Source organism: Stegodyphus dumicola, chromosome X2 (genome assembly GCF_044657685.1).
Source record: "Stegodyphus dumicola isolate Sdum_Otavi_A_Nest chromosome X2, ASM4465768v1".
NCBI lineage: Eukaryota > Metazoa > Arthropoda > Arachnida > Araneae > Eresidae > Stegodyphus > Stegodyphus dumicola.
In genome coordinates, this window is record NC_140781.1 from 72,055,389 (window position 1) to 72,068,517 (window position 13,129).

Consider the following 13,129-nt stretch of genomic DNA (forward strand, 5'->3'; position numbering starts at 1 on the left):
TAAAAAAATTGAATTTTATTATGTTGGCAATATGGCCTGGCTAGCTGAGAACAGACTTACACATTTGGATGCACTTTTTCAGGACATTTAAGTCTCATCTGCCTGCCTGCTTGCTTAGAAAAAAAGAAGGAAAATATCCCAAATGAACTACAGATACAACTCAGTAAGAAAGGAGGTAGCATAAAATTACATTGTAAAAGCAAAGAATAAGTACTTGTCTGACAATGTAATGTGAAAGATAAGGTGGTCATGAGATATAGAACTAAATACCATGTCACAGAGAATGTGTCTGGGAAGTCCCCATATATCTATTATTCATTTGCCCAGTTTAATATAATATAATGAATCAATTGCTAATTTTCTGTAGTGTTAATTTTTTCCTTCTAATCTTAGACAAATAATTTTATGCAACTTATGTCTGGTCATAGGTCATATCGGAAGGGATAAAAATTAGAACCATAATCTGCCAGTTAGCATCATTTGCTATGTTGCCAAGCATTTTTATTTGTTTTTGGTACTTTATAGCATCATTTGTAGAGGCGTGTACACAGTTTATATGGTCCTTGAGTATCCGTAGGCATTTTGGAAATGATTCCTAATTTAGGCAGAAATTTTCAATTGTCAGATTCTGACAGTTCCATTGCTTTTCTGTGACTGCCAATCAAAGTGCAAATAAACACTTTGGATGAATATATAATTTACAACAAAAGTTTTAAAATGCTTGATTGATTTTTCACACAGTCTTCTGAAGCCGGCATTAATAATAAAAGTACCATTTACCTGCAGTGGAAAAATGTTTTTAATTTTGACTTACTGTGACAAAAGTATGACTTTCAAAAAGATTAAAGTTCACACTTAATGAAAATTGCACTTCCACTTACTATTATCTGGAAATTGTTCATGAGAATGGACAAAAGGCTTCAAAAAAGGGGAATGATATTCTGAAAAAAATTCTGCTGTAATCAAAATAATGTAAATCTGGTGGAGGACAGCCACTCATTTATGTGGAGAGTTCACATGCTTCTGCTTATGTGCTACTAATAACAATGAAGACAATTTATAGCATTCCTCTGAAGAAAAAATGACCAGTCAAATAAAAAAAGGGATGACGATGGGTGGTTGGCTTTTGAGAAAATTTTCTTGTCTATAGCTTCTAGCAAAATTTCTAAACCTATGATCAAGTCATATCTGACATATTTTCAAGAATGTATAATAATTTTTGGGAAAACCCTATTTTTAAAAATCTAATCACAAAATTAATTTTTATGAATTTTGCCTTTTTCCCCCATGAGGTTAGAAAAAATTTTGCCAATTTGGTGATTGGTGACCAGATTTGTATTTTAAGCATGTAAATTTTGCTTACTGTTTAAATTTATTCTCTTTAATTGTGCAAAAAGGCCTTTTTTAAAAAATTTATATGCATTCTTTTGTTTTGTATTGCAAAATTTGGTGATTAATCATGATTTTGACAATTTTAAGATAAGTTTATTTATAAAAATTTTAAGTTTTCTGGTTTGTGAATTTCAAACAAAATTTTTGACAGATATTAATAATGGAATTTTGATGTTGTAAATATAACAACAGTGTATTAAAATTTTGTTTTTTTAGAAAAAATATTAAAATATTTTTATTTTTTTTGTATTGTGTTTTAAAATGTTTTTGTCTTTGATTTTCAAATGTCTTGATTTTGAAATGTAAATGGACTAATAAATGTTATGGAGCAGAACTTTTTAATTAATTTTTATCAGAAACAAAAGAGCTACCGTAATTAAGTTCAAATTAGTTTCATTTATTCTAATTTTCTATAAGCGCTTTTTCCTGTTTAATTCTTTTTAAAAGATTCAGATACCTGTTAGCCTTCTTTGTAAAATTATTTTATGCTTTTTTCTAAAATGTTGTTAAAAATCTGATATTCCTATCCTTACAAAGTTGGCAGGTATTTTGTTGGCTAAAAATCAAGAAAAAGGCCTGTAGCAAAATCGAAAATGTCATAATCAAAAATGTTGCTTCGGGAAATCGCAGAAAAAGCAGTGAAAATGAAATTATCTGAATTTTCTGTGACATTCACTTATTATTTATCACTTATTATTATTTAGGCATTCATTATTTGAACAGTCCCAAGGGTACTTTTATTAGCAGACAGTGTTAAAGTAGCAGTTCTGTTTAGGGCTCTCGTGGTGTGCAGACTAAATGACTGTGTTAATTTAGAAGTTAAACAACAAAAATCATCGTTATATTTTCAAATTTTCACAGGACTAGTTTTGATCTGCAAAAATGCAAATGAAAAATCTTTTCATTTGTGTATCTGCAGTATACGATTCCAGATGTTGAAGTGTCCGAATTTCGGATACTATATTACGGTCCGAATTTCAAATACTCAATACGAATTTCAGATACTTTTCGGAATTTCGGATATATACTCCGATTTCGGATACCGAATTTCGGAATTTCTAGACCATCAACCAAAAATATCGTTTATTGAACTTTTTTTATGAAATTTAGGAATGCAAACTATAGTATTCAAGAAAATAAAAGTATGCATTAAAGTCTCTCTCTCTTTTTTTTTTTTTTTTTTCTGACTAACTGGAACTCTTGTATCCTTGTATCTCACATTCAAAACACTTCCAGGTTAAGTAATCAAACTGTGGCCAGTGACTGTACATTGATTGATGTTGGCTATGGCCACACTTTGAGCACTTGAGTGGTTGTGAGAGCGTTAGCATTTTTTTAATCTAGCAATAAGTGAAGCCCCAAGGCATTTCTTTGGAGTGGAATGTTGCTGAATATTGGTTTTCTTTTGTTGATAAAGCAGCAAGGAAGGGAAAAGAATCTAAAAAACTTGAGTTTACTTGCACTCTTTTCAAATTGGGCTTTTCCTTAATTTTCTAATTTAATCTACCTTTTTAATTTTTGTAGGCTATAATTATTACAGTTATCAAGTTTACTATTTGAATTTTTGATTATGTCTAGTTCTCAAATTGCAGCAGGATCTGTTAAATTGAATTGCTAGAAAAAATCAGTGAAGGCTTATCCATCCCAAGATTATATGAGAAGTATGGCATTGTAAAATCCATACTGTACAACAATTTTTTTTTAAAAGAAAGGAAGATAAACAGAAAAGAGGCCTTTTTGAATTTTTTGCAGATTTTGTCTTCCACTTGCAATGAATAACAGATAAATCATTTATAATGCTAAAAATGATAATTGAATGAATGAGACTATGTTGCAGTGAGGGCGTGCTATTTACAGGTCCAATGCTAATGGCTCAAGCCAAATTATATCATGAGGAAATGGACTCAGAAACTGAGTGCTCATATTATATAGTTTAAACAAATTTAAACTAACCAAATTTAAAAATAGCCACGATAAAAGGCAGTTATAAATTTCAGGTGAAAATCTTCAGCTGATACTGAAGCAGCTGAAAGATTTCCAGATGAATTCTTCAAACTTATTAATGGCTGTCTCTTGAACAAATTTATAGTGCTGACAAAACTAGTCTTTTCTGCTTTATGTGATAACTAGAAATTGAACTTTATTGATAACTAGAAAGGTATTGATCTACAAGATCCACACTTCCCTTTGTATCATAGTAATAAGTTATGACCTTTGGTTTTGTTTGCAGTTTTTTATTTTTTGTTATTCAACAGTTTCAGAATCATGAAATGATGCTAACATTGTTACTTCCTTTGTGTCCTTATTTCAGAGTGAGGATTTTTGCACGTTTAAATTATATAACTTCATCAGATTTTAGCTTTTTTTTCGGTGCTTAAGATGTGTGTTGTCTAATCATTTCAACTACATCTGTTTGATATGTCAAAAGAATATCACACAATTCTGGTGAAGTATGATAATTAACTTAAGGTGATGCAGTAGCCTTGTTTCAATAATGACCTTGTGAAGGTATCGATAGAGATTGGATTTTAAGATGAAATAAAGTACACATATATTTTATACATATTAACCACATATAAGCAGTTCTAGATTGGCTTAGTGTGTATGTTTTGATTCCGATTTTTTTTCAAGGGATATACTGACACCAAGATATACATCCTATGAACAACATCAGACTTTCATATATGGTAATATATCTTTCAGGTGTAATTCTTGTTTGATATACTTTATTCAAATGCTCACATATAGGCCAACTTTTTTACAGTTTTGTTAGGATGATTATCGGGATCATGAGAATGATTGTTCACAAATTGCAAGTGTTTTTTTTAATTTCACAGTATCGATTATATGACTTGTGAAAAAAAGAAGTCTCCAGTCATTTTTTCTTAGTCCAATACATGCTTTCCTCAGGTTTTTTGACAATACCTTATAAAATTGAAAGCGCATGGAACAAATGCATTTCATGTAGTGATACAGGTTTCTATTCTTTTCTGCTTTTCAGTTTCCTTTTACCAATAACATTACCTGATGCTGAACACAGCGATTAGTTTGTTTTTAACATGTGCTATTTCATCATTTATGAAATGCTCATAGTGTTGTGAGATGCCTGAACTGGCTTGAAATGAAATATTAACTTCAGGCAATAGTTTGAAGTGAAATTGTGGAGGACAAATATCTTGGACATCCGGCATAATTTTGTTTCATTGGCATTCTAGTAAAGGTTGGATGTGATCATTACTGTTATCACTCTCTTTAAATTCTGATACTTTGGAATCAAAAGTATCTGTGAAAAAAAGTTGCTCTTTAAGTCGCTTCCCGATTCTTTAACACTTAAATCCTCTTGTTCACTTGAGCTATTCATTTTACAAATAGTAAACCTGAAAAATTAATTAGCACTGAAACTGAATCTTTTCAAAACGTGTTCTATGTAGAAAAGTATTCTAAATCTGCATACTACTGTTGTATAATCAAATTACAAAGTACTGTACTGCTATCTGTGAATCTGCTGTGTAAATAAAACTGATATGGCCATGTGATAAAATTTGTAATTCCCATGACTTTTTATTGCACAAGCACAGCCCATGTGAGATATGGGCACGCACAATTTATTCGAACCTCCTGCCTGTATGGGAGACGGGTGTGACGACTAAGGTGTTAAAAACATTCTCGACTCAAAACTTTATTGACAATGCCCTAGTCTAGAAGATTATTAAAACATATGTAGTTTATGTCACATATTTTAAGCAAACTGGATTTGCATGTTCATAATGGTGCTATTAGTGTTGCACTTATTCATCTAGCATGAAATATGAATAGACATCGTGTTTCAGATGTGCATATGTGCCTCCTGAATTTCGTTTATCTCACAAAGCTCTTTCTTGTGTTTGGATTTCATTTTCTATCAGAGTGTTTGAAATAGCTGTAGCCTTGTTTCACCTAAATTTTAAGTTATTTAACCCTCTGAGCGACATGATGGGCTTTATCTGGTCATGAGATTTTTTTGCCACTTGGTACATATTAGCTCATAATTAAGATACTTTGCTTTCTTACTTTCTTTAAAAATGAAACTAGAGAAATACACAAAAATAGCACATAAGAAATAATACAAATATATAAGAAATTACATAAATTTTACTAATAAATGCTGTTTAAGTACTGGTCTTCATGACATCCAAAAACCTGCGCCACTCAGGGGGTTACAGTAGTTCACACTAGCTCTGCTAATTGGGTAAGTTATTGTCTGTTGTGTAATCTGAAATAGAATAATAAATTTTATTTGTTAATATTTTTTCATGTTGCTGCAAAAGTGTGTGCCTCTTAGAGGACAGTATTTTGGTTTATTCTTTATTTTCATTGGAAGATATTTAATGTGACATTTTATTTTTTCTCCTCTAGTGAACGAAGTAAAACTGAAGGGTTCAAAATTTAACTATGAAATTACAAAAAGTGCATTTCAACAGAAAATTCAGGAATATTCTGCTATATTTAACTATACTCTTGATGTTGTAGCTTTATCAAAAGCCATAGAGTTCATGTACCTACCACATGAAAAGGATTTAGGGAATCAAACCTTATTAAGGAAGGGCTATATTAATGTGAGTATTTAAAATTTTTATCAAAATCTTATGTCTCAGTCTTTTTATGACTTTTTATATGCATGTGTATTTTCCACGTTAACTTTGTAAGAATTTAAGATTTTTTTTTAATTCTGGTTATTTATTTTTAGATGCTTTCAGATAGCTATGTTAAAGCTCCAAATGATAAAATGTTAAAATTGCTTCTTAAGCGAAAAATTAGGACTTACACATATGTATTAAATAGTTCTCTCGAGGGATTGCAAAGCATAAAAGATCATGAACATAATATTTTTGGAGATGGTAAGTATTTCAAATGTACAAATGTATTTTTTTTTCATTTTCAATAGTGCAGGAAACAGTCTATTAGCACTTCTAAAATATTTTCTTTTTTTCAGTGGAGGGGGCATGAAGGAAATTTAAATATTAAGTATCAACTATAATATATTAATTAATCTTAACTATTCCTTTATAGTTTGTATATTTGCTAATTCAGTTAAATGCACTAGCTCTTATTCTAATACATAAACATAATGCATTGAGTTTTAAAATTGATAAAACTATTACTTTTTTATTTGTCTTGGGCATTATGTTACAAGCATAAAAATTATTCATACCTAAATATAAACATGGTTAATTATTTTATCTCCGTAGCATTTAATTGTAAAATACGAACCAAATAATTCACAGAAATATAGTTCAGTAGAAATCAGATAATCTGCACACCTTGGCACAGATTAGAGAATTTTTCTGATTGTAGATCATATTTCTATGTATCTTTTCCCGTTTATTTTTTTATATGAAGTTTGGATTATTTGTATATAACTAACTAAAACCTTCTTATATTGTAAAAATTACTTCACAAGGATTTATTGGTTACAAAATAATGTTTTGTTATCAGTAAGTATGAATACATACAAACAAGTAAAATATTAGTACAAATACTGGAATTGAAACTTTAGATTTAATAAAAGAAAATTCCCATATTCTTTAGCACCCTTTTTTTTTTTTTTTTTACCAGGTTTTCAATTTTTAATACCAGAAAAATCTCTACAGCAGTTATTTTTAAGAATCTAATATCTGCTGCTGATCTAAACAAGCTTGCTAATTGTGTGGAATGTGAGCAAATTAACTATGAGTTGAATATGTTTTAAAAGCTGTCAACCAAATAAATTCTTTCCATATGTTATCCGCGTAAATTCAAAATTAATTTTGAAAATTGGAATTTATCTAAAATGAAAAATTTGCAAAGATTGGCAATGCAAGCAGAAATGTGCTGATGATGAGCAGAAAATACTAAATAATTTCAATAATAAATTTGCTTCTTGAGCCAGAATATATTGGAAGTATAATGAAATTTTGCCATAAAGTTTATTTCCATGTACAAGCAAAGAAAATACTCTGATGAATTTTGTTTGTTTACATCCTAAACATGAACACTGATTACAGCATTTTCAGATTAAGTTGTTGTGAGTTATTGGAATACTACTTTCAAAATGTCTTACAGGTGGTGCCTTACTCTCAGAATAAAGTTTCCTACAGCTATCAGCTAATGTGCTTTGGCATGCCCAAGGGCAATTTTCAACACTAAAGCTTTCAAACTTTTTCACAATTAAAAGTTTTAATTCACCAAGGGTGTTTTTTTGCTTCTTCCCTCACCTGAGCATCTTGTATTTAATGCAGTGGTTAGTGATCTGCAGTAATTCTCGGGTGCACTGTAAAAAGCATCCTCGTCAGCTGTTGTCATGCAGGCAGCATCGCCGATAATACAGGCTTAGCAGTAATGTTTACTATTTTCCTGTACAAAGCATATAAAAGGTACAGATACCTTAAAAACTGAGTCCACTCAAGGCAAGATTTTGTGTCTACCTTCCATGCATCAACCAGATGCCTTCATTCTGCAGAGGATTTTGCGATTCAGTCTTTGGATTACTTTCCTCCTGTGTTCACAAGACCTTTTTATGTGCACCACCATATTATGCTTAATTTTCTGTACATTTTGGTAGCTTATTTTACATATTTGTAAGTATTTTCAGTGCTCTACATTGATTTTTACACCATTTCCACTATTTCTCAACTTCAACAATGCTGTGACATCGGACTTCTCTGTTGAACAGACCAATTAGAATGCTTTCAGGAGCTGACTGCTGTGTACTTAAATTTATTTTGTTTTCACATCATTTTAGACTGCACAGAGTCTGCTAGGCACCTTCTGATTATGATCCTTATATTTACCATGATTTTAAATGGTCATGCCTTACTTTTTTACTTTTGTTGCACTTTCTGTGCATTTACTCAATTTCTATGCTTCTGACATTAATTGCAACTGTGATGATGCCACTTTCTATAAGTATCTTCACTGTAAATACTGTTGTATATATTGTGTTTATGTAAATTTGTACCTATGTTTTAATTCACTGAATGAAATCTGCTCATGGCACTCTACTGGACACCCAAACTCAATTTCTCTGCTTGTTAACTCACAGACCAATCAGGTTGCAGCTGCGTGCTGGCCTCAGGAATTTTATGTACAACTTAACTTTTTTCTACTTGTTCATCTCAAAATATTTTCTCTGCTACTTCATGATATAGAAAATATTTTCCTTCAAATCTTGATTGGTCACACGACCCCTTTTGATACCAAGTTCACCAAGCACAAGGAGCTTTACTTATTTTGGACTTTCTACTTTTTGGGATGATGTCACTTATGTCATGTGTCCCTATCTGTTAATGATATTTTGCATTTTTTTTTAATGCTTATTTTCCCACAGTTTTTTGCAAGTCTAAGAAATGCTATATCTGATAAAGAAATGCTTTTCCAGGCGTGTGATGCTCTGTGGCCCCCTTTTCTCCCTCATTGCTGCTCTCCAGAGATCCACGCTCACGAAAACCTCGCTGTCTTGTGCCCTATGGCCCGTATTTCATGGAGCTGGAACACTACATACCAAGTATGCGATATCTCTGGCATAAAGTGGAACTTGGCTGTGATTCTAGTTCCACTTTCAAAATAATTAAATGGAAATAAAAAACAAAAACACAAAATATAAATGCAAATAAATATAGGGTGGTTATAATTAAAGTTCTACTTTGAAATTGTCATAAAAGGCAAACTACTGGACCAAATGTTATCAATGGTAATCGTGTAAAGGAGGTCGTGGGAATTTATTTTCCGGGGAAAAAAAGTTTAAAAACTAACCACCAGGGGGAAAATGGCACTATATGCAATATTGTTAAACAAAATAAGACATGAAGCCATCGGTTTAAAATGTGTTTAATCGTTTCTAAAACATGTTACAAAGCATGTTCAATGGGGCATCCACCATTGAATCGTATTACTGCATTTTCAACAGCAACGAACATGTCAGCGTATCGCATATTTCAATTCGACCAAATTGTTTAGATTATCACCATAAACAGTGCTTTTGAGATAACCCCACAGTCAAAAGTCAAAGGTGTTGAGGTCTGGTTACTGGGGTGACCAAGAAGTGGGGGAATGTCGCTGTTCATTTGTGAAATGTTGCCTAAATAACTGTGTGACACATGAACCAATAAGTGGTGGGGCCCCGTCCTGCATAAAAATCGTGGTGTCTAAAATGCCATGTTGCTGCTCTTCAGACATCATGAAACATATTAACATTGACGCTAAATGAGTTGCAGTCACAGTGCATTTAACAGGTCCAGCTGTTGACTTCTTTTCAAAGAAAAATTATCCAATTATGGTACTAGCTGTGATACCATACCAAACAGTGACTTAGGAGAATGCAGTGGAACTGCGTAGATAACATGAGCGATATGCAAGAAACCGATTTCTGGAATGCACACACTTTTGCAAGAGATTTTCTATCTCACAATCTCTAATTTCTGATTTTCACATATGATGCATTCAACTTTTATCACCTTTAAATGGTAGTTTTGTTTAGGTCAGTATTTCATAAGGGTATACAACCCGTGTAACAAAAGGTTAAGTGAGATTCCGACCCTTATTTCATTTAACAATATTGCAGACAGCTCTATTTCCTCCCTGGTGGTGAGTTTTTTTAACTTTTTTTCTGCGCACAATAAATTCCCATGACCTCCTTTACACAATTACAAAGTTTGATAACATTTGGTCAAGTAGTTTAAAGTGGAACTTTAACCACCCTGTAATTAAAACAAGCCAAAAACGCAGCGTATTTACACCTGCATTGCAGTGCCCTCGCAATTTATTGCCAAGAGTTCAGAGATCAAATTCAATGCAACTGTATTAGAATACGCTGGTGCTCAAATTAAGAGAATATTCACATTTGGTTGATTATCTCTAGAAATGATGGACTGATTTTAATGAAATTTAATATGGACATAGATTAATATACTACTAAAAACTGTACCACTCAACAGTCGTAACACATGTGCATGATCGAGTTCTCTTTGGCATAAGAAAGTCTAAAACAGAGTTTGCAAGTTCGAACAAAAGTAGAGTGTAGTCCCATCTAGGAATCATACAGCTCTCAGAATGTGATTTCATATTGAAAATGAGGTTAAAATATCCATGTGACAGTAGTTCCCATTCCTGCAGCAATACTGTTAACAGGTCTTGTAGTTTAGAAATGAGGAAAGTGAGTTCCAAGTGCTCTCTCATGAGCATTTCAAACATGCTCTGTATTGTTTGGGTCTAGAGATCTAGCTGGCCAATTTACCCAGTTAGTAGCTCACTTTCCAGGAAATCCTTCACCTGATTAGCCATATGTGGACAAGCGTGGTTATCCTTAAAAATAAACTGAGGGCAAACTACATACTAAAAATGGAAGCATAAGGCTTTAAGATCTCTTCCTTATAACTTGCAGCAGCCACAAAGCCTTTTGCAAGAGTTCTTGTTCTTACGTCCAAGATTAATGCCTGCTCAGAACATCACACCTCCACTGTTATACTGGTCACTTGCTTGAAATTTTGAGGATAGATAGCAGTTTTTTGGTTGTCCTCAGATGAATGTCACCAAGAGTGACTTGTTGGGTTGAATCAAGGCTCATCTGTGAAGGGAATAATCACACATTATTGCTTGGTCTAAGGTCAGTGTGTTCTGTACTTTGCTAAACAGGTTCTATTGTATGATTGTAGAAGTGAATGGTATGCAGGCAGCAGGTCTTCAAAACAGATGAGAGGGAACTCTATTTTTCAGGAGTGTAGATTTCCCTCAGGTCATTTTTATGGATGAGAATGCTCGGCCACATGTTTTATTCAGGTAGATGATTTTCTTGAAAGTGAGGATATTAAGAAGCCTATGGATTGCCCATCCAAATATCTAAACCTAATCCTTGTCGAATATGTTTGGGATGCTTTTGGGAGGAGAATTGCATCTCACCTAGAATCCTAAAGGATCTGAAACAGGAGTGTGACTGAGTGCCTTAGGGACTCGTAAACTGCCTCACTTCCACTATCAAGTCAACATTGAGGCATGACTGTTAAAAGGGGCCATACTTCGCCTCTTAGTTTGTTTGATTTTGCTACTTCTGCTTTAGACCTTCCTGTGCCAATGAGCTGTATGAAGTGACCATGCTTGTGTACCATGACTGTTGTATGGAACAGATTTTTTTTAATAGTATCATTCTGTGTCCATAAAAAGTTGTATATCAGTTCTAAAGATAATTATTCAAGTGTAAAAATTCTCTTGATTTTGAATAATGTTTGCTCTTTCAATATTATTGAAATTATTTTTAAAATAATGTTTATTTTCTCTTCAGTGTACTTCTTCCTACCATGCTAGGCTCAGCTTTAAATAAGTATATTTCTTTCTTTGTGAAATTCCTTTCCCCAAATAATCTATATTTTTTCTACATCAATGGTATTTGAAATTTCAAGAATTCAGCTTTAAAGTATGTTTATCACTTTGTAATCTTGGATTTTGTCTATTTTATATGACTTTTAATCAATTCACAGAAGTTCACAACTGAAGTGTTTATCATTTACAGTACCTACTGCTTATTAAAATCACTTTCTTTACAAGCATATTTGAGTTAAATAAATGGTGATAGCAGTTTTTAACTTTTCAAGTAAAATAATAACTAAAAATTAATTCATTAGTTAATCCTAAAATTAAACTATTTATTAGTGGCATAGCTAGGCTGGGGCAATCTGTCCCTGGGCACAGCATCCAGGCGGTGCCAAATTGATGCTACGAAATTTTTTAATAATATGTTTTCCATTCTTGGCACACAGAAAAGGGTGCAAATTCCTCAGTTGTCCCCATGCGCTGGAATCCTAGCTACACCATTGCTATTTATGCAATTTTTAATTTAATTTTTTATAAAAAATAACTTTTAGCATACAGTAAATTAAAAAAAGCTAAGGTAAATGATTTACTCAAATTTCGAAATTTACATTTCTAAACAGCCCAGATGACTCTTTATTTAGTCAATCTGCCACTTCATCATTATAAACATGACCATTGCTTTTATTACTTTTTCTTGAGCCTTCAGTTACCACTTCCTTTCCATTTAGAGATTGTTAATGCATGATAATGCTTAGAAGCATTTCATGACCCAGTTAATAACTCTTTGTGAACAGAATGTATCTATCTCAAGCAGAGGATTCTGAAGTTGTAAAGCTTAAATGATGGGATAAAGAAGTTGCTTTTTCACCTCCTGTAAGATGGTGTTTGGGAAGGAACTCTTACTTGTTAACCTTGTTGCTTTGTTAACTGTTTTTGTTAACCTTAAGATAAGCAAATTATGCCAATATAAAGCAAGTGCAAACAAAATCTAAAAACGGTATCTTGCAGATACAGGGACCCAAATATTAGTTAAACCCGTTTATTGAAACACTACATACCTAAATGATAAAGCCACAGCCCATAGTATGTTAAATGGATGAACTAGGAAAAGCTTTGACAGGTACAAGTAGAATATTCTGGCACTGAAAAAAGTTTCTGGCACTGCAAAATGGAGAAGAATTTAGTAAGTGGTGGTTTTTCTGTTGACTAGTATGTGTTTGGTTCTTGGAAATTTGAACTCAGCAAGCAGCTGAGTTTATTAATGTGTTTAATAAGTGGGGGATACTGTATTTTTATTTGAAGGAATGCTTTAGTTAATTTCACTTAAAATATTTCTGCATCAATCGAAAATTCTGAAAATTATCTTTTCTGTTTTATACAGTCAAAAGTCGTTAATCCGGACTCGTCGGGACTTCGG

General features: G+C 32.5%; 1 protein-coding gene across 3 annotated transcripts in view; it reads left to right on the forward strand.

Moving 5' to 3' along the window:
- LOC118198012 (cholinesterase-like) overlaps positions 1-13,129 on the forward strand; it is an 85,718-nt gene that overhangs the window by 44,360 nt on the left and 28,229 nt on the right. For all 3 annotated transcript variants that reach the window (XM_085809171.1, XM_085809169.1, XM_085809170.1), the window contains 2 exons: positions 5,788-5,987; positions 6,119-6,269. In XM_085809171.1, coding sequence (XP_085665297.1) covers positions 5,788-5,987; positions 6,119-6,269 — 351 coding nt within the window. The remainder of the gene's footprint in view (positions 1-5,787; positions 5,988-6,118; positions 6,270-13,129) is intronic.